At 51.2% G+C, this 22,116-nt stretch overlaps 1 protein-coding gene across 2 annotated transcripts in view; it reads left to right on the forward strand.

Moving 5' to 3' along the window:
* GPT2 (glutamic--pyruvic transaminase 2) overlaps positions 1-22,116 on the forward strand; it is a 49,328-nt gene that overhangs the window by 21,151 nt on the left and 6,061 nt on the right. The window contains exons 5-10 of one of the 2 annotated variants that reach the window (XM_033218306.1): positions 1,934-2,067; positions 4,922-5,165; positions 13,212-13,291; positions 15,210-15,346; positions 18,841-19,015; positions 20,990-21,145. In XM_033218306.1, the coding sequence (XP_033074197.1) occupies positions 1,934-2,067; positions 4,922-5,165; positions 13,212-13,291; positions 15,210-15,346; positions 18,841-19,015; positions 20,990-21,145 (926 nt within the window). The remainder of the gene's footprint in view (positions 1-1,933; positions 2,068-4,921; positions 5,166-13,211; positions 13,292-15,209; positions 15,347-18,840; positions 19,016-20,989; positions 21,146-22,116) is intronic. The other variant, XM_033218305.1, reaches the window with a different exon arrangement.

Here is a 22,116-nt window from a genome sequence, read left to right on the forward strand (position 1 = left end):
CCTGCCACCACACCCGGCTGATTTTTGTGGAGATGCGGTTTCACCATGTTGGCCAGGCTGGTCTTGAACTCCTGACCTCTGGTGATCCGCCTGCCTCAACCTCCCAAAGTGCTGGGAGTAGAGGTGTGAACCACTGCGCCTGGCCCGTTTAGAGCATTTGACTGTTCCTCCTCGATGCCAGGCCTGGACTGATGATGCATGCTGAGGCCCCAGAGGGGAATCTGCTACTTCCATTCGCCATCCTGCCTCCTGGGGGTGGTTTTTGTAGTAGCCACAGAAGGAATAGTCTGGTTTTCTTTAAATGTGGTGTAAAATTCAAAAGATCTAAAAGAATATACAATGAAACGTCTGCCTTCCACCTCTGACCCCCAGCCCCCGTGCACTTCCACAGGGAATTCACCTTGCTAGTTTGAGTCTTCTTCCAGAGAGATCTTGCACCTGTACAAATACATCTTTCCAGTTTTATTTATTTTTTTTTATTTATTTATTTATTTTTTTTTGAGACGGAGTCTTGCTCTGCCGCCCAGGCTGGAGTGCAGTGACCGGCTCTCAGCTCACTGCAAGCTCCGCCTCCCGGGTTCACGCCATTCTCCTGTCTCAGCCTCCCGAGTAGCTGGGACTACAGGCGCCCGCCTCGTCGCCCGGCTAGTTTTTTGTATTTTTTAGTAGAGACGGGGTTTCACCGTATTAGCCAGGATGGTCTCGATCTCCTGACCTCGTGATCCGCCCGTCTCGGCCTCCCAAAGTGCTGGGATTACAGGCTTGAGCCACCGCGCCCGGCCTTTCCAGTTTTATTTTCAAAAACCTAAATAGTGGCCTGACATTTAAAAAAATCTTTTTTATGGAGGTAAAAATGTTAACGTACAGCTGGAATACCTTTCACACATGCAAACATCGATGTCACCCCACCAGACTCTGGACACGGAGCTGCCAACACTCTTTCGTGCGTCTTTCTAGTCAATACCGCCACTCCAGAGCAGTTAACCACTGCTCAGCTTCCGGGACCATTCATTAGTTTTACCTGTTTTTGAACTTAGTATAAATGACTTTCAAATGGCAGCGGGAGGGTATGTTCACATGGGACTGGGGACTGGAGGACACCTCACAGTCCCAGGGATCTGTGGTTGATGCTGGTCACAGCCCTGGGTGCCTGGGGCTGGCCGGTGGTGCTGTTGTGGGGTTTTTGTTTTTATTTTTATTTATTTTTTCGAGACAGGGTTTCACTCCAGGCTGGAGTGCAGTGGTGTCATCATAGCTCACCGCAGCCTCTACCTCCTGAGCTCAAGTGATCCTCCCAGCTCAGCCTCCAAGTAGCTGGGACTATAGGCGCACGCCACCGCACCTAGCTGATTTTGTGTTTTTTGTAGAGATGAGGTTTCGCCACATTGACCAGGCTTATCTCAAACTCCTGGACTCAAGTAATCCTCCTGCCTCAGCCTCCCAAAATGCTGGGATTACAGGTGTGAGCCACTGTGCCCAGCCCACGGGGTGCTATTTTGGAGCCTAAATGTTGGCCCATTCTCTCCAGTCCTGTGGAACCATGTGTAGGCAACCATCATAAAAGCATGGGAATCCCAGCTCTAGTGACTGACAGTGTCACAGAACACATATAAATCCCAGGAGAGTGGGTGGAACAGGTTTGGACACCGTTTGAGTAGGAGCCAGGGCCTAGAATAATGTGTGACACATGATAGGTACTCAGTACTGGGTGAGTGAGTGGATGAGTGGATGGGTGGATGGATAGAGGGGTGGGTGGATGAAGCCCAGACACGTGGTTAAGCAGCTTGCCACAGTTCCAAAGCAATGGGAGTCGGGCTCCACCCGAGACCCTCATCCCAAACAGGCATCCCTATAATTATATGGATATTAATTATATTGACCCTGTGGAGCCAGACATCCTGCCTCTGTTACCGTCTTACCTGCTGTCTTACAGGGTCCTACAGTGCTAGCCAGGGTGTCAACTGCATCCGTGAAGATGTGGCTGCCTATATCACCAGGAGGGATGGCGGCGTGCCTGCAGACCCCGACAACATCTACCTGACCACGGGAGCTAGTGACGGCATTTCTGTACGTGTGAGGGTGGCTTGTTGTTATCCGGTGTTTATCCACATGAAGAGCAGCCTTGCCTGTTAGGGCCCAGCATTGGAACTGGCTAGCAGGGAGACAGGCTAGCAGGGAGGGTGGCAGCATGGGTGGCCACCTCTGGTCCCCCTGCCCTGACAGCCTGCAGTCTTTGCCTCTTTTAGTCTTCATGAGCCTGGGCGCTATTGCAGCCTTGATTTCCATCCGGAGTACACACCAGCAGGTCTGGCTGCAGAGGAGCCGGGGGCCACCCGAGGGTAACCATTGGCCTTTCTGTGGTTCTGCATGTACTGATGTTCCTCCTGTGCCAGGTGCTGAGGAGAATGGGAAACCAAACACATCATTTGGCCTCTGCCTACACAGGCAGAGCAGACCAGCTGATATCACAAAAATAAATGCACATCACAAGCTTTTAGTTTCTCTTCTGCAGTAGAGAAGAACAGGGTGTTATGGGAGGGAGCAGTGGGAACTCCGACCTGGTGGGGCGGGGGCAGGAAGTCTCCAAGGAAGGCTGAGCAGACACGGACCTGAGGGACACACAGGAGTAAACTGGGAGAGGGGGTGTGCTCTGAGCTGAAGGTCACTGTGTGCAGAGGCCGAGAGCTGGCAGGAGTCTGAGTGCTGGGAACTGGAGATGCTGGGGGATGAGTGCACAGCGAGGGACGGAGTTACCAGGCGTGGGCTGGCAAGGCAGCTGGCGTCAGTACAGGGCCTTAGAGGCCACGCTGAGGATTTGGGTCATTGTGCTAAGAACAACAGGGAGCCACTGAAGGGTTTGAAGGAGAAGGAGGTGGGGCAGTTAGATTTCTGTTCCTAAGTTTAAATTTTGGCTGCGAGGGGCACAGGAGGCAAGAGGAGGTGGATCAGGCTGGGGTCAGCTACCAGTGGGGTTGGGGAGGGCTGGGGCCAGTGGTCACTTGCAGTTTGGAGTGCAGTGGTTACTTGCAGTGGAGTCTGCAGTCCTGGGCTTGGGGGACTGGTGGAGCCTGCAGTCCTGGGTTTGGGGGACCAGTGGAGTTTTCAGTCCTGGGCTTGGGGGACTGGTGGAACCTGCAGTCCTGGGTTTGGGGGACTGGTGGAGTTTTCAGTCCTGGGCTTGGGGAAGTGGTGGAGCCTACAGTCCTTGCGGGGACTGGTGGAGCCTGCAGTCCTGGGCTTCGGAGACTGGTGGAGCCTGCAGTCTTGGGCTTTGGAGACTGGTGGAGCCTGCAGTCCTGGGCTTGGGCGACTGGTGGAGTCTGCAGTCTGGGGTTGGGGACTGGTTGCCTGCCTGTCCCTTTCTGCACACCCCTCCCAAGGCCTGGCTTGGTTTTAGGTGCTGTTGACTCATCTATTCTCAGGGAGCCATGTGCTGTCTTCCTTCTTTAATGGGGCTGTCTTTGTTTCCTGACCTGTAAGGCTCTTGTTTGTTGAGTGTTTTGTTCCTTTCCCAAAGCCTTTCCTACACATTAAGCTCTTACTGGAGCCCATGAGAAATGGAGGCCCAGAGACATTAAGTGGTCTGCCTGCCTTGAGTCAGTTCATGTGACATTTGGGATTCTAACACTGGAGCTCCAGCTACCAGTCACATCATCTTCCATTGCCCTCTGCTGTCAAGGCCTCTCTTGAATCCCAGAAATGCCCAGTGTGGGAAGAGGTTCTGGAGGAGAGAAGGGGGCGTGTCCACAAGATTCAGTGGAAAGAATCAAGTCATTGTACTTCAAAATCTTGTGAGATTTTTGCAGTAAGGAACTGAGTCTGGAAAAGGACCTATGCCCGTGTTTAAGGTGGAGACTCTCCCTGCATAGGGTTTTGGCTAATTAATTCAATGAATTACTGGCACTTCCACCAATACCCCACAGGAATCGCATGGCCTGGTTTCTCAGAAATCTTAAGCATCCTGCTCAGCTTGGAAAACAGGTCAAAGTGCCACCTGGTGGCAGTAGATGGGTATTTTATCCCATTTTAAGAGTCCCTTGTTGGGGTGGATGTAGGGTTGGGTCTTTCCAACCTTGGGCACTGATACTGATAACACATACTCCTGGGCCCCACCCCTGACATAGGGAATCTAATTCTGAGACAGGGCTAGTATGGGAACTACTATTTTATAAGTATTAAAAATACAAGTATTGAGTCTTTTTAAAAATATATTTTTTTAAAAGAAAAATAAGGCCGGGCGCGGTGGCTCAAGCCTGTAATCCCAGCACTTTGGGAGGCCGAGACGGGCGGATCACGAGGTCAGGAGATCGAGACCATCCTGGCTAACATGGTGAAACCCCGTCTCTACTAAAAAATACAAAAAACTAGCCGGGCGACATGGCGGGCGCCTGTAGTCCCAGCTGCTTGGGAGGCTGAGGCAGGAGAATGGCGTAAACCCAGGAGGCGGAGCTTGCAGTGAGCTGAGACCCGCCACTGCACTCCAGCCTGGCGGCAGAGCGAGACTCCGTCTCAAAAAAAAAAAAAAAAAAAAAAAATAAAAGAAAAATATATATTTTTAAATTTTTATGTAGGAGGTGGAGGTCTCACTGTGTTGCACAGGCTGGTCTCGAACTCGTGGCCTCAAGTGATTTGGCTGCCGCAGTCTCCCAAAGTGCTGGGATTTTAGGTGTGAGCCACCATGCCCAGCCTAAGTACTGAGTCGTTAACTACATGTTCTGCACTGTGCCGAGAACTTTAGAATGTTGTATTTTGCTTACTCCTTGCAGCTTCCCTCATTTTACAGATGAGGAAACTGAGACTCGGGAGAGTAAAGTGACTTGCACAGAGTTGGACTGGAGGCATGCAGTGCAGCCACGGGTGAAAGGCTGGGTCAGGGATGGGAAGTGGTGCTGGCTTTCTACATGTGACTTCTGTGTTGCAGACGATCCTGAAGATCCTCGTCTCTGGAGGCGGCAAGTCACGGACAGGTGTGATGATCCCCATCCCACAGTATCCCCTCTATTCAGCCGTCATCTCTGAGCTCGACGCCATCCAGGTGAACTACTACCTGGACGAGGAGAACTGCTGGGCACTAAATGTGAATGAGCTCCGGCGGGCGGTGCAGGAGGCCAAAGACCACTGTGACCCTAAGGTGCTCTGCATAATCAACCCCGGGAACCCCACAGGTCTGCGCTTTACTTCCTCGCCAGTTTCATAGAGGGTGGGGGTGGCTGATACACTGGCTGTCGAGAAACCAAAGAGTTAAATAATTAAAGGTTCTCTCTGCCCCTAGTTTCCCTTCCAGATTTGCTAACCTAAAGCCCTAAAATTTGCCATAGGCCACCTCAAGAAGTGAGTAGGCCAGGTGCGGTGGCCCATGCCTGTAATCCTGGCACTTTGGGAGGCTGAGGCAGGTGGATTACTTGAGATCAGAAATTGGAGACAAGCCTGGCCATTATGGCGAAAGCTTGTCTCTACTAAAGACACAAAAATTAGCAGGGCATGGTGGTGTGCGCCTGTAGTCCCAGCTACTCAGGAGGCTGAGGCATAAGATTTGCTTGAACTCGGGAGGCAGAGGTTGCAGTGAGCTGAGATCATGCCACTGCACTCCAGCCTGGGTGACAGAGCAAGACTTTGTCTCAAAAAAAAAAAAAAAAAAAATTAGCCAGGTGTGGTGGTACATGGAGTTCCAGCTACTAGGGAGGCTGAGGTGGAATGATCGCTTGAACCCAGGAGGCAGAGGTTGCAGTGAGCTGAGATTATGCCACTGCACTCCAGCCTGGGCAATAGAATAAGACCTTGTCTAAAAAAAAAAGTGAGTAGACCGGGCGCGGTGGCTCACGCCTATAATCCCAGCACTTTGGGAGGCCGAGGTGGGCGGACCACGAGGTCAGGAGATCGAGACCATCCTGCCTAACACAGTGAAACCCTGTCTCTACTAAAAATACAAAAAATTAGCCAGGCGTGGTGGCGGGCGCCTGTAGTCCCAGCTACTCAGGAGGCTGAGGCAGGAAAATGCTGTGAACCTGGGAGGCGGAGATTGCAGTGAGCTGAGATCGTGCCACTGCATTCCAGCCTGGGCGACAGAGCAAGACTCCATCTCAAAAAAAAAAAAAAGGTGAGTAAATGCAGACATTTTCTTAGGCAGTTTGAATAATTATTTTTATTTTATAGAGATTGGGTCTTGCTCTGTGGTTCCAGGCCTGGCTGAAGTGCAAGTGGTATGATCATAACTCACTGCAGCTTTGAACTCCTGGTGATTTTCCTGCCTTAGCCTCCTGAGCAGCTCAGACTACAGGCAGCGCCACGACACCCAGCTCGTATTTTAATTTTTTATTTTTGTAGAGACAAGGTCTTGCTGTGTGTCCCAGGCTGGTCTTAACTCCTGGTCTCAAGTGAGCCTCCCAAAGCACCGGGATTGTAGGCATGAGCCACTGCACCCAGCCAGGGTTGTATTATTATTATTATTATTATTTTTTTTTTTTTTTTTTTTTTTTTTGAGACGGAGTCTTGCTCTGCTACCCAGGCTGGAGTGCAGTGGCTGGATCTCAGCTCACTGCAAGCTCCGCCTCCGGGTTTACGCCATTCTCCTGCCTCAGCCTCCCGAGTAGCTGGGACTACAGGCGCCCGCCTCGTCGCCCGGCTAGTTTTTTGTATTTTTAAGTAGAGACAGGGTTTCACCGTATTAGCCAGGATGGTCTCGATCTCCTGACCTCGTGATCCGCCCGTCTCGGCCTCCCAAAGTGCTGGGATTACAGGCTTGAGCCACCGCGCCCGGCCGGTTGTATTATTTTTAAGACTGGTTTTTTGTTCGTACATTTGCAAAGACTTGCCTCCTTGAGATTATTTACTCAAAAACTTACCATTAATCATAGGCCTCATTTTACCGTCACTCCTCCTTATTTTTTGAACCAGTTTTGAGAATGCTGGTGTGTGTGTTGGTTTTTCTTTGATACAGCACTGCTGTGTCCCTTTGAGGCCTGAGAGGAAGAGTCATATTCAAAACTAAAGCTACTAAACCAGAAAAGCCACGAATTTCCAGAAGTTGAAAAGCACCCCCAGTTTTGCATATTTTTCTTTAAAAAAAAGTCTGCAGTCCTGTCTGTTTTGATATTTCTGGGCAGCTGGCTTCATATGCCCCCAGTGCTATTTGGACGCAGGGAACAAGGGCTCCTCCTCCTTTTTTTGAGATAAATTGGGTCAGGGCCAAAATCCGTTTGAGTTGATTGTGGAATCTGTTTCTCGGGAACATCAAATGATGCTTCAGTCAGCTGAAAACATCCCTTGAATTCCTGCATGCAGAAAATGGGTGCAGCTGGCAATACCACTGGCTTATTTACCCCAGCTCCTGGGAGCGGGCGGATAAAGATTCAGTAGGAAAATAACATAGAGCTGGCTTCTCAATCCTAGTTGTACATTAGAATCACAAAGGGAACTTTGAAAAATCTCAAAATCGAGGCCACACCCTAGGATCTCTGAGATATCGGTAGCCTGTGCTGCCGAGGGTGAGACCCACTGCCTCAGAAGCATGGTGCCCAAGCTGCAGGGCCCCACTTCAGACACTTGGATGTAATTGGGCCGGGGTATGGTTTGAGAGTTTGTGTCTCTAACACATTCCCAGGTGATAATGATGCCGGGCCCAGGACCACACTTGGGGTAGCAAGTTCTACAACATCTTGGGAAAGACACTGTACCTCGTCCACATCACAGAGTCAACACATTCTTGGCCAGGTGTTTACATAAATCTTTTCACCTGACTGAGAAGAAGTCACTGTTCCAGAGACTCTCCTGCTCTGAGGAAAGAGGTCATTTTCTGTTAATCTGATATGTTAACATAAGTAATTTTTATAAATTACTTTATGAGTGAGCAGGACCTGGCCTTGCTCCTGCGATCTTCACTGTGTGAGAGTCAGTCAGCTGTAAGAAGAGGGTCTGTGGAAAATAGAAACCCACCTGTGGTGACCATATGTCTTGTCTGGACCACACACTGTGACCAGGGTAGCTTAAAGTTGTCCAAGTGGACTGGGTTCTTAAACCAGGGCCCTTTTGGTGTCAAGACAGAGACCCAACTCGAGACTGAAGGGATTGGAGGGTGGAACTGTGGAGTGCGGGGTTGAAGCAGTGCGCCGGAATCAGAGTCCGAGTCACAGGAGCCTCAGTCCTTCCTCAGCTCTACCTTCCTCTGGGTTGGAGTCCTCAGGAAGAATCCATCCTTGGAGTGGCTTCAGCACTTTCAGCCATTGCCATCAGCTGAGCTACCTTACAGCAGAGCCTCTTCCAGAGTTTCACCAGGCTGAGGTTGGGTCACCTGCCCATTCCTGAACCAGTCAAATCCCTGGGACTCTGATTGGCAGCTCTGTGTCCCAGGCCTCCCGCTGGAGTTCCCCATAGGACAGTGGGATTAGGCCATTCTTGCATTGCTATAAAGAAATACCTGAGACTGCGTAATTTTTAAGAAAAGAGGCTTGATTGGCTCACAGTTCTGCAGACCGTACAGGAGGCATGGTGGTATCAGCTTCTGGGGAGGCCTCAGGAAGCTTCCAGTCAAGGCAGAAGGTGAAGAGGGAGCAGGCACATTGCATGGCAAGAGCAGGAACAAGAGAGAGAATCAGGGTGGGGTAGAGGATGCCGCATACTTTCAGGGTCCGCCCCCATTACCCAAACACCTCCCACTAGACCCAGCTCAACATGGGGATTACATTTCAACACGAGATTTGGGTGGGGACAGACATCCAAACTACGTGAACAGTCGTGATCTGTCACTCAAAGGAGGATGCTCAGTCACAAGCTACAAATCTTCCCATCAGCTTTTGGGGAATTACTTTGGCCCAGCCTTGAAAGGTACTTGGGAGACCCCTCTCCAGCCTTTTGGCCTGCATCAAAGCTGTATCTCATGTCACCCCCAGCTGGGCACAGCTGTGCCCTGGCCCCTCTAATGCCAATATGACATTCCTTCCTCCTGCACCGCTGTTCATGCACTTGTTTGTTCACTGGCTCAGCGGGCATGCTCTGAGGTGCTGGAGAGATGTAAGTTCTGCCCTTATCCTCATGCTGACGTGGTGTGTAACAGCAGAAGTATTTGCACACACTGGGTCTCATTTCCTTTACTGGGCTGAAATCTTTTTAAGGCTCTGGTTGTTGCTTAGCCGCTTGTGTTCCCTTTAGCATTTAGTGAGCACAGCTTTTCTGGGGCTCAAATCCTGGTTTGCATTCCAACAGGATACAGTTTGTGGCATCACAAGCATGGAAGGGCAAGACCAGGAGGAATTACAAGCAGGTTCTGCTGTCCTCAGAAGCCAGCCCTTCTCTATGAGAATAGTGGCTGGTTTCTTATAGAAACCGGTGCCTGCCACCCTCCTGGCATCCCAGAACCCTGAGCTTTTTTTTTTTTTTTTTTTTGAGACGGAGTCTCGCTCTGCCGCCCAGGCTGGAGTGCAGTGGCCGGGTCTCAGCTCACTGCAAGCTCCGCCTCCTGGGTTTACGCCATTCTCCTGCCTCAGCCTCCCAAGCAGCTGGGACTACAGGCGCCCGCCATGTCGCCCGGCTAGTTTTTTGTATTTTTTAGTAGAGACGGGGTTTCACCATGTTAGCCAGGATGGTCTCGATCTCCTGACCTCGTGATCCGCCCGTCTCGGCCTCCCAAACCCCTGAGCTTTTTAAACAGGAAGGCTAATTGGTGCTTTCTTGGAAGAAGAAAAGTTGGTCCCTTAGTAACGGAATTGGTTCATTGCTTAGCTAGTTCAAGATAGAAATTCTGATGGAATCATGCCACACTCTTACAAGATACGTGTGTATGTTTTTTCCAGGCGTGTTTATATTTTTGCATAAACCAGAATATAGGTATTATTAACAAAAAGGTAAGATACTCTTACATACTGTTTTGCATATCTATATATACACATGTATATATATACGCATATATATGTGTGTGTATATACGTGTATATGTACATATATGTGTGTATGTGTGTATATATGCGTGTATATATGTATGTACGCACACACACAATAATAGGCTGGGTGCAGAGGCTCATGCCTATAATCCCAGCACTTTGGGAGGCTGAGGCTGGAGGATGGCTTGAGCCTAGGAGTTTGAGGCTGCAGTGAGCTAGGATCATGCAACTGCACTCCAGCAAGAGTGACAGAGCAAGACACTGTAAAGAATATACATGCATGCATGTATAGACATGTATGTACACACACTCAAGATATATATGTAATATACACAGACATATAGTAAACAAACATGGCCCTTGTTAAGAAGTTAGCAAGCCTGATTGTAGTGGTGGTTTTCCAGAGGATATTGTGAGCACATCAGATATTCCCGGTGCCACACTCAAAGCAGATCTCAGGAAATACTGAGGGAAGGTCCCATTTCTACCTCGTTGCGTTTACTCCTTCCCTCACCTGTACCCATGGCATTTCGTGTGAACAGATGGATCACCATCTTGCTGTTTGCACTCATTTCTCTAAAATGCAGTCTGGGTGCGGTGGCTCACGCCTGTAATCTCAGCACTTTGGGAGGCCGAGGTGAGTGGATCACTTGGGGTCCAGGAGTTCAAGATCAGCCTGGGTACATGGTGAAACCCCTTTTCAAAAATAAAAAGTTAGCTGGGCATGGGGGCTCACGCCTGTAGTCCCAGCTATTCAGGAGGCTGAGGCAAGAGAATCACTTGAACCCAGGAGGCAGAGGTTGCAGTGAGCCAAGACTGTGCCACTGCACTCCAGCCTAGGTGACAGAGTGAGACTCCGACTCAAAAATTAAAGAAAAATAATAAAATGTGTTGTAAGTGTTCCTTGTTAGTGTTGAGTCCTGCAGCGTGCTCATCTTTAGTGATGCCGGGTAGCAGCTGACAGGAGACACCAAAGCTGGTGCCCAGGCTCATTCACTTAGCATTTATTCTGCAGTTATTTATTGAGTGCCTGTTGAGTGCTGTCTTTGAGGGCAGATCTTGAGCGGGGAGAGGCCTTGTCCCTGCCTTGTGGAGCTCATGGGTTCCTCTCTGGGGAGAAAGGAGCTAACTCTTCACCTGGTGACCATAGCCAGTGCGAGTCTCTTCACCATCTGCTGCTGGTATGCAGTAATCGGGGGAGGGCACTAGCTGATAGATTTAACTCCTGCAGTTGTATTTTCCCGTTCTTTGTTTTATTTTTGAGACAGAGTCTTGCTCTGTCACCCGTGCTGGAGTGCAGTGGAACAGTCATAGCTTACTGCAGCCTCAAATTCCTGAGCTCAAGCGATCCTCCAGCCTCAGCCTCCCAAGTAGCTGGGACTACAGCTGTAAGCCACCACACCTGGATAATTTTTATTGTAGAGATGAGGTGTTGCTGTGTTGTCCAGGCTGATCTGGAACTCCTGGTCTCAAGCGATCCTCCCACCCTGGCCTCTCGAAGCACCGGGATTACAGGCGTGAGCCATTGTACTGGGCCTTTTCTCCCTGCTCCTTATGATGCTTCCATGCCTCTCTGTTCTGCAGCGCAGACATACCACACACCACATACACAAACACACCACATACACACACCACAGAGACACGTACAACACACATAGACACATACTACACACACTGCACACAAACACCCACACATACACGTGTGTGCACACACACCCCAACATACCTACACATACACCACATACACACACCCCGCCACACCTACACATATACCACATACATACACCCCACCACACCTACACACCAAATACAGACACACCCCACCACACCTGCACACACACACACACACGCAACACATTCCCCACCACACCTACACACAGACTCACACACCCCCACCACACCTACACACACACAACAGACACACCCCCACCACACCCACACACCTGCACACGCACCACATACACACACACACCCCCCACACACACACCCCACACACATACCACACAGACTTAGATACCGCACCACACCTACACACACACCACAGACACACACAGACTCAGACACCCCCACCACACCTACACACACACTACAGACTCACACACACCCCCCCACACCCATACACACACACCCCACACACAGACTTATACACCCAACCACACCTACACACATACTACATAGACACACACACCACACACCCCACCACACCTACATACATACCACACAGACACACGCCACATACCACACAGACACACACCCCACACCCACACACATACACACCACACCTACATGCACACCACACAGACACACCCCCACCACACTGACACACATACCACACGGACATACCCCACCACACCACACACCACACACACACCCCACCATGCCAACACACCACACACAGACACTTGCACATGCAAGTGTATGCACACACACACACCACCACACCTACACACAAAGCCTTCATAAAAATAAGAGCCAGGCTGGGCGTGGTGGCTCACACCTGTAATCCCAGCACTTTGGGAGGCCGAGGTGAGTGGATCACCTGAGGTTGGGAGTTCAAGACCAGCCTGACCAACATGGAGAAACCCTGTCTCTACTAAAAATACAAAATTGGCCAGGCGTGGTGGTGCAAGCCTGTAATCCCAACTACTCGGGAGGCTGAGGCAGGAGAATTGCTTGAACCTGGGAGGTGGAGGTTGCAGTGAGCCGAAATCATGCCACTGCACTCCAGCCTGGGCAACAACAGCAGAACTCCATCTAAAAAAAAATAAAAATAAGGCCGGGCGCGGTGGCTCAAGCCTGTAATCCCAGCACTTTGGGAGGCCGAGGCGGGTGGATCACGAGGTCGGGAGATCGAGACCCTCCTGGCTAACACGGTGAAACCCCGTCTCTACTAAAAATACAAAAAAAAAAAACTAGCTGGGCGCGGTGGCGGGTGCCTGTAGTCCCAGCTACTCCGGAGGCTGAGGCGGGAGAATGGCGGGAACCCGGGAGGCGGAGCTTGCAGTGAGCCGAGATCACGCCACTGCACTCCAGCCTGGGCGACACAGCGAGACTCCGCTCTCAAAAAATAAAAATAAATAAAAAATAAAAATAAAAATAAGAGAGGCGGGTGAGAACCCCTTCTCCCTCGCATAACTGGCTGAGGAGAGTCAGACACGCGGGCAGCTCTTCTGGGTGTCCCTGGAGGCCAACTACACCATCATGCGTGGCACTGGGGAGGGGGTCTCTGGGGGGCTCGAGGGAACACAGGGCACCAGAGTGATTCTGGATGGGCTTCTGACCTGGGGACAATTTAAACAGCATTACAACCAACATTTTGGTTTTCTTGGGGATTTTATAGGCCAGGTACAAAGCAGAAAGTGCATAGAAGATGTAATCCACTTTGCCTGGGAAGAGAAACTCTTTCTCCTTGCTGATGAGGTAAGAGTGTCCCCACTCAGAGGGGATGGGCACTAGCTTTCTCTTCTAGAGGGAGGTACCCAGCCGCCATTGTTCTGCAGCCAGAGGGCTGTCTTGGTGTTGGAGGAATTATTCTGGCCTAGGGTGAGGATGTTCAGTGTTACAACTTGTGAGACTGTGACCTAAATTACCCCTTTATTGGTTTGTACTCTTGGTTGTAAATTTCAGAAATTCAGCCCAAATCACTTAAGTTCCAAAAGAAAAAGGAAAAAGGAAAAATGCTGGTGGGGTCACAGGTGTGCAGCTGAATCCGGGGGCTTGGACCTTATCTTTCAGGTCCTCTTTCCCTTTTCCACCCCTCTCTGTTGGCCTCATACACAGGCCTGTTATCTTCCCAGCCTAGAGATTCCCAGCCTAGAAAGAGGGCTTTTTGCCCTGGTGGTTCCAGCAAGTCTCAGAATTGAGCCTCATTGGTTCAGCCTGAGTCACACGCCCATTGCTGAACCAATCACTGTGATGTAGGGGTTCCAGTATGCAGATTGGCCAGGCCCAGAGCCTAGGGTGGGCCCTCTGCTTTCTTTTCCCAAACCTCCAGATAGAGAACCAAGGAGGGTTATTCCTTGAGGGCCAGCTGAGGGGCTCCTATCCAACAAGGGAGGGTGGGTTCCCAGTGGCAGAAATGACTTGACACCCACTCCTCATAAAGCTGTAGTTCTATGCCTCCCAGCGCTTCTGTATCTACTGTCTCATTTAATTCGCTTACATCTTAGGAAGGGATCTTAACCCCATACCTGTTGCTTCTTGAACTCCAGTTCTGGAACCAAAGTCTGCTCATTATTTTTCTGCTTTGGAAAGAAACTGAGGTTCCATCAAATCCTCTTTTTGTTTCTTCTTCATTTCTGCATGGTTTCCGGTGAGCTGCAGCTTCTAGCCCTCTGCCTTCATTTATTTGCTCCTTGTCACCCCCCCCAACACACGCCACACATACAAATGCAGACACATACACACGCATACACACACAGGCATACACACAGACATATACGTACGTACATACACACACACACACATGCATACACAGACACATGCACATACATACACAGACACATACATACACACACAGCTTACCCATCAAAGTGTTGCCTTAATAGTAGATAGGCGTGACATCTTCATTTCTAAAGGAGAGAGAAGGCAGCAGAGAGACCCATGGTTTTCCTCATGACCTGGTACACAGAACTTCCCTCTGGGTCTGGGAAGAGGAGGATGAGGAGGACAGGGCCTGGCTTGGTGATGGAGCCAGCTTGACCCTCCGACTGATCCCCAGGGCCCCAGAAAGGCTCAGTTTCTCTGATCTCCAAAACAGATGGGGAATTAACCTCAAAGGCCAGGGTGGGTGTCTGCCAGCTGTGAGTGCTGGACTCTGGGGACTGGAAAGAACCAAACGGGTGTAGGTGCTGCTCTGGCAGGGAAAAGTGGGCGGAAGAACACAATGATTCCACTCTGGGGGGTTAAGTGTTGCAAAGGAAACCCAACAGGGTTAGCTCTTCAAATAGGAGATCAGAGGAAAGGGGCACTAATGCCATAGCCACGGTGTTGGTAAAGCAAGGAAGCACCGTGCTTTAGGAGGAGAGTCTGCTTGCGAGGATGGGCGTCTCGGCACCATCACTGGTCAGATGGGGTGGAAGGGAAGTCTGGGGATTGGGCGGGGATGAATGTGAGAGAAATCAAGTGAGCTCCTGAGCTGTCTCAGCATCCAGCCTGAGGCCTTGCCTCCTTGCTTATTCTAGAAAGTTCCTTCAGGCACACTTGGCTCATCCCTGGAAGTGGCACAGGAGGCTGGGCCTCATGGCCTACAGCACCTGTGCCCTCCCTTGCCTTGGCCACACTGGGCAGCAGCCTCTTTGAGGGCCCTTTGGTGACCGTCCCTGCCGTGCCCCCGCAGGTGTACCAGGACAACGTGTACTCTCCAGATTGCAGATTCCACTCCTTCAAGAAGGTGCTGTATGAGATGGGGCCCGAGTACTCCAGCAACGTGGAGCTCGCCTCCTTCCACTCCACCTCCAAGGGCTACATGGGCGAGTACGTGGGCCTCCCTCCCCTCCCGCCACTGCTGGGCCCACCAGATCCTCACGCTGCCGGCTCCTCTGCCCTGTGCCGTGGTCTACTCACCTGGATGGAGAGAAGGCTGCCCTTATCTGTTGCTTCTGCATCTCCCCAGCAGGAGAGCCATGGTGTGAGAACAGCCCTCGTGCAGGGGCTCAAATAAGGACGTGCTCAGAGAAGCCAGACAACGGACAAATGATGGAGTGGAAACAGGACTACGTGGCAGCTTGTGACACCTGGTGTTTTCTCTGTCACTGTTGTTCTGAGGTTGATTGATGTCTGAGGGGTCAGGGAGAGCAGATGGAGCAGACAAACAGATGCTGTTAGGCTGACGGGCCGTACTCTGGATGCAGGGCTGCCTTAGGCACTGCATGACCTCAGAGGCTAAAGGGTCAGCTGTAATCCTGTGTCTGTTCATTCAGCTAATATTTACTGAGCACTTACGATGAGTCCGGCACTGATCTCAGTGCTGGGGATGCCACAGCGAACACCCTCCTGCCAGCACAAAGCATGGGTTCTAGTGAGGGGAGAGAACTGTAGGCAAATGAGTAAATCGTGCATCCAACGGAGAACAGTCATTAGGAGAGAGGTAGGGGTGGGGTCGAAGGCTGAAGTGGTGCAGCCTCACCGAGGAGTTGGCTTCTGAGTTAAACCCCGAAGGAGTGTGGTGGGGAACTGTGCAGATATCTGGGGGAAGAGCATTGCAGGCAGAGGGGGCAGCCTGGGCAAAGACCCTGTGGTAGCAGCACACCTGCCGTGTTGGTGGAACACACCTGCCATGTTGGCAGAACAGCCAGGAGCTGGAAAGGAGGGGATGAGGGGGCAGTGGCAGAAGTGGAGACCTGAGAATCATAGGAGGTCGGGTCACCTGGGCCACTTTGGTGATTGTATTTTTCACCTGTGCTCAGCATGAGATAGGAGTTTTTAGAGGGGGTGTGGCCTTGCTTAGCTGGTATGTTGCTCCTTCTGGCTGCTGTGTGGTAGGGGATGGGGTACAGATGGAGACAGAGACCAGGAGGCTGTTACAGTCTCACAGGTGAAATATTGTGCACCAGGCAGAGATGGGGAGAGGATCCTGGATGTATTTGAAGGTGGAGTTGATAGGAGTTGTGGATGGAAAAGACAGGTGTGGGAGAGAAGAGTTAAGGATGAATCCTGGCCAGGTGCAGTGGCTCAAGTCTGTGATCCAAGAACTTTGGGAGGCCGAGGTGGGAGGGTCACTCAAGGCCGGGAGTTTGAGATCAGCCTGGATAATATAGCAAGACCCCTTCTCTACAAAAAAGCGTTTTAAAACTCGGCCAGGTTTGGTGGTGCACGCTTCCAGCTACTCAGGAGGCTGAGGTGGGAGGATTGCTTGAGCCCAGGAGTTCCAGGCTGCAGGGAGCTGTGATTGCGCCACTGCACAATGAATCCTTAGTTGTTTGTTCAAACAACGGGAAGGATGGTGTTGCAGTCAATAGATGAGGAAGGCTGAGGGTGAAGCAGGTTTAGGGAGAAAGAGCAGGAGTTCAGTTTTGAACCTGTTAAAGTGAAATATGTCAGCTTGGTGTCCAGGTGGAGAGAGATGTGTAAGTCTCCAGGCAAGCTGACATCTGGTAGGTGGTTTAAGTTTGGGAGATGTGTGGGTGTGAATTGTAAGATTGTTGGAGCTCTGAGCCTGGACATGTCTCATACTCACATGGAGTGAGGCCTGGGCCTTGGCCCCCACTGCTGGGAGGTTAGGGGAAAGAGCAGGAAGCCACAGAGACTGAGGAGAGACCAGTGGGTTTGCAGCAAAGGGCATGCATTCCCAACGTGGTGGGATCCTATTCTGTGCCAGGTGTCAGCATGGGGAGGGCTGTTGGTTGTTAGGCTGGAACAGTGTAAGCGTGAAAGCTCGAAGGAATACTTCCGCCAGGTCAAGGGAGCAGCCGCCTTGGGATGGCTGCAAAACTGTTCTTGGGCTTCTTTGATCTGGACGCAGGCTAACGTAGACTGGTCTTTCTGGTCTACACTGTAGCAGTCCTGGCGCCTTCTTCACTTCCTTTTGCTCTGTAGCTCTTTTCCTAAACAAATCTGTTCTCGGTGAACTCAGTTTTCAAACTCAAGCGTGTTTACTACACACTTATACATTGCCCCATCTCAGTTATTGATTATGCTACCAGTCAGTGCCCTGATGTTGGGGTCCTGAGTGTCCTGTGTTCTCAGATCTGGATGAATTAGGGTCTGACTGCTTTACTCATTTTGATTCTCTGCTCATCAGCAGAGGATTAAGCAGAAAGTTCTTTCTTTCCATTTTTGTTACGGGACACTTTTCTGAGATGTTAGAATTTATCTTCCCACCTTGGAATGTCCAGTCAAGGGATCAGATGGGAATCTTGACCGGTTTTGTTCAGCAGTGTGATCCCAAAAGCATGTTTTGTTTTTTGTTTTATTGAGATGTAGTCTCGCTCTGGAGCCCAGGCTGGAGTGCAGGGGCGCAATCTCAGGTCACTGCAACCTCTGCCTCCTCCCGGTCTTGGTTCAAGCAGTTCTTCTGCCTCAGCCTCCTGAGTAGCTGGGATTACAGGCATGTGCCACCATGCCAAGCTAATTTTTTTGTATTTTTAATAGAGACAGGGTTTCACCATGTTGGCCAGGCTGGTCTTGAACACCTGACCTCAAGTGATCTGCCCACCTTGGCCTCTGAAAATGCTGTGATTACAGGAGTGAGCCACGCACCTGGCCCCCCAAAAAGCATGTTACTGAGCATCTCATCGTGTCAGGTACTCTGAGGCTGGGGGTGGGGGATGCATGGAAGAAGGTGACCAGGTTCCTGCCTCCGGGTACCTGCGTTCCTATGGTAGTTAGTGTGAACGTTTGCAGCCACACACTGGAGAAGAAGATGTATGTTGCTGATTTGGTTTAGAAAGGTTTTTTTTTTTTTTTTTTTTTTTTAACTCATTACATGTCCTCAGCTTATTTTCATATGATTTGAATGTATCAATGAGGATTCTTTTGGCTATAAATTACAGAAACTTGTCATGGTGACTCCCGCCTGTAATCCCAGCACTTTGGGAAGCTGAGGCGGGAGGATCACTTGAGGCCAGGAGTTCAAGACCAGACTGAGCAACATAGCAAAACCCTATCTCTACATACATAAAAATTTTAAAAATGAGCCATATGTGGTGGCACACACCTGTAGTGTAGTCCCAGCTATTTGGGAGGCCGAGGTGGGACTATTGCTTGAGCCTAGGTGGTTGAGGCTGCAGTGAGCTGTGATCATGCCACTGCACTCCAGCCTGGGTGACAGGAAAAGCTCCTGTCTCTTAAAAAAAAATAGGAATTTGTACACAATCATCACTGTTGTTCACTTTCCATTGGCAAGAACGCAGCCACACCTGGCCAGTAGGTGTTGGGTGTGGGGATGCTTTCGATTCTGGCTGTCCAAATGGCACTTTGTTGAGGTCTTTCTGTAACTGGTGGTCCTCTCCCTCTCTTCGGCCCTCCAGGTGTGGTTACAGAGGAGGCTACATGGAGGTGATCAACCTGCACCCTGAGATCAAGGGCCAGCTGGTGAAGCTGCTCTCAGTGCGCCTGTGCCCCCCAGTGTCCGGGCAGGCTGCCATGGACATCGTTGTGAATCCCCCGGTGGCAGGAGAGGAGTCCTTTGAGCAATTCAGCCGCGTGAGTCCACTGTGATGTGTCCACATCCCTGCAGCCAGGGTCACGAGAGTTCCTGCTGGGCCGGTGGCTGGCCTGTCTCCAGATGGCCAGACGGCAGCCTCCTGGGGGTGTGGCCTGCAGGGGCACGCATGTCTCCTCGGAGCCTGAACCACCCCCTTGAGTTGAAGTCCGGAGGTACAGCTGGTCATTGTTTGGAAGTAGGAGAACTGAGAGTGTGTGTGGGCAGGTGAACCCTTCCTCTTCCTCACGGCGAGTGTCGAGGAGGGAATGGCGTTGTTTCCCGATAACACACTGGGGGGACTCATGAAATTGAAAAGAAGATGAGGAGGTGGTGGGGCGCAGCATGGATCCCAGGCCCCCGCCGACCTCTGCTAACCCGTGTTCTCACAGCTTGACAGAGTTCTCCAGCTCTGACCAGCTTTGATCCGTTGAAACAAAGGAATTTATGGGTCAGGTAACCTAGAAGTCAACTCCCAACTGGTGCAGGCTCACCTCTTTTTTAAAAAATTGTGGTAAAATGCAAATAAAGTCGATTTTTTTAACCTTTATAAAGTACTCCGTTCTCTGGCATTCAGGCCATTCACACTATTGTGCGGCCATTACCACCATCCATCTCCAGAGCTGTTCCATGATCCCACACTGAGCTCTGCCTGTTACCCACTAATACCCCACCCTGCCCTTCCCTGAGCCCAGGCAGCCACCCTTCTACCCTCTTCTCTCTGCACTCACCTCCTCAAGGTTCCTCATATAAATGGAGTCATGTTGGCCGGGAACAGTGAGTGGCTCACGCCTGTAATCCCAGCACTTTGGGAGGTTGTGGCGGGTGGATCATCTGAGGTCAGGAGTTTGAGACCAGCCTGGCCAACATGGTCAAACCTCATTATCTACTAAAAATACAAAAATCAGCCAGGGATGGTACATGCCTGTTATCCCAGCTACTCGGGAGGCTGAGGCAGGAGAGTCACTTGAACCCGGGAGGCAGAGGTTGCAGTGGGCCGAGATTGCGCCATGAGACTCCAGCCTGGGTGACAAAGCGAGACTCTGTCTAAAACAAAAAAAACAAAGCAGAGTCATGTCTTATTTGTATTTTTGTGGCTGGCTTATTTTCCTAATCATGATGTCCTCCAGGTCCATCTGTGTTGTGGCCCGTGTCGTGATGCCAGGCTGAACCATGCTGCCCACGCAGACAGGCCACATAGTGCTTATGCCTTCACCTGCAGCCCACACCTTCCACACCACTTGGCCAGCGGCACCTGTGGAAGCCCTGGACAGCGACTCTGCTCTAGCTGTAGACACATGCCCAGCTCAGGCCCAGTCACTGATCCTGACTTGCTCTGCCTGGGTCCTGTGCTGCATGCACACCACACAGACAGAGGGTGGGGTGCACTGGCCCCCAGATGCATTGGTGGGGCCTGTCTGCAGAAGAATGGGCATGTGTCCTAGAAGCATGTTCTGAGGAATTCCCTCCAGAGCCGAGTCCATACAGACTGACAGGCAACAACTGGTTTTTCTCATTTTCTGGAAGGACATCCTGGTACGAGAATAGAACCCATGACACAGGCTGCCGGGCTCTACCCTTTGGCCTAGAACTCCCTGGTGTCTGTGTGCCCCACACCCCAGGGCACGTGGCAGCGTCCCAGGGTGAGCGCTGTGGAAGAATTCCTGCTGGGAGGCCCAGCCACTCCCTGTTTTGCTGTGCTCAGGCTCACACAAGCTCTTCTTTGGTCAGTCTGTTTGATACCCCAGTGTCGAAGGAACAAACCACCCCGCCCACTCTGTCTGTGTGGTGTGCATGGGGCCTGTGACCCAGGCAGAGCAAATCCGAGTCAGCACCTGGGTCAGAGGGGATATACATTCAAAGCTGGAGCAAAGTCATCATCCAGGATTTCTGCAAGTGCTGCAGGAAAGATCAGTGGCTAGAGTGAATCTTTATCCAGAGATACTGACTACTGTGCTGTTTCCGTCTCTCATCAGGAGAAGGAGTCGGTCCTGGGTAATCTGGCCAAAAAAGCAAAGCTGACGGAAGACCTGTTTAACCAAGTCCCAGGAATTCACTGCAACCCCTTGCAGGGTGCCATGTATGCCTTCCCTCGGATCTTCATTCCTGTCAAAGCTGTGGAGGCTGCTCAGGTCTGGGGCATGGGCTGGGCTAGCTCTCTCTTACCAGGTTCACCTGAGACACTGGGTTGGGGGCCCCTGCTTATCTTGGGGAGCAGAAGTGCTGGCCCTGGAGGCTCTGAACTGTATGCACCTTTCGACCAGGTGGTGTTGACCATGTAAGATGACAGGTTCTCAGAGGCCCAGGCATGGGCTGTGATGACAGGCAAACATGAGGCGGGCCCCAGGAGAGAGGAGCTGATCTGGACTCTGTCAATGCTGCTGCTCCCAAGGGAGGTGCCTGGGTGAGATGCTTGCGGGGGAAGCAGCAGGAGCTGCCACCTCCACCGAGCCACTGCATCCTGGAGCAGCGCTTCCCAGACTTCAGTGTGTACACCCATCACCTAGGGCCTTTTTTGTTGTTGTTTTTTGCTTTTTGTTTTTCCTTTTCGTGGAGAACGGGGTCTTGCTATATTGCCTAGGCAGGTCTCAAGCTCCTGGGCTCAAGCTATCCTCCTGCCTCTGCCTCCCTAAGAGTTGGGATTACAGGCTTGAGCCACTGTGCCTGGCTTGTTTGTTTTGTTTTAATTACATTCTTTTTTTTTTTTTGAGACGGGGTCTCACTCTGTCACCCAGGCTGGAGTGCAGTGGCCGGATCTCAGCTCACTGCAAGCTCCGCCTCCCGGGTTCACGCCATTCTCCTGCCTCAGCCTCCCGAGTAGCTGGGACTACAGGCGCCGCCACCTCGCCCGGCTAGTTTTTTGTATTTTTAGTAGAGACGGGGTTTCACCGTGTTAGCCAGGATGGTCTCGATCTCCTGACCTCGTGATCTGCCCGTCTCGGCCTCCCAAAGTGCTGGGATTACAGGCTTGAGCCACCGCGCCCGGCCTTAATTACATTCTTATACAGAGAGATGGGGTCTTACTTTGTTGCCCCAGGGCTGGTCTCAAACTCCTGGGCCTCAAGGGAACCTCCCACCTTAGCCTCCGAAAGTGCTGGGATTG

Source organism: Trachypithecus francoisi, unplaced genomic scaffold, assembly GCF_009764315.1.
Source record: "Trachypithecus francoisi isolate TF-2019V2 unplaced genomic scaffold, Tfra_2.0 Lachesis_group10, whole genome shotgun sequence".
NCBI classification, from domain to species: domain Eukaryota; kingdom Metazoa; phylum Chordata; class Mammalia; order Primates; family Cercopithecidae; genus Trachypithecus; species Trachypithecus francoisi.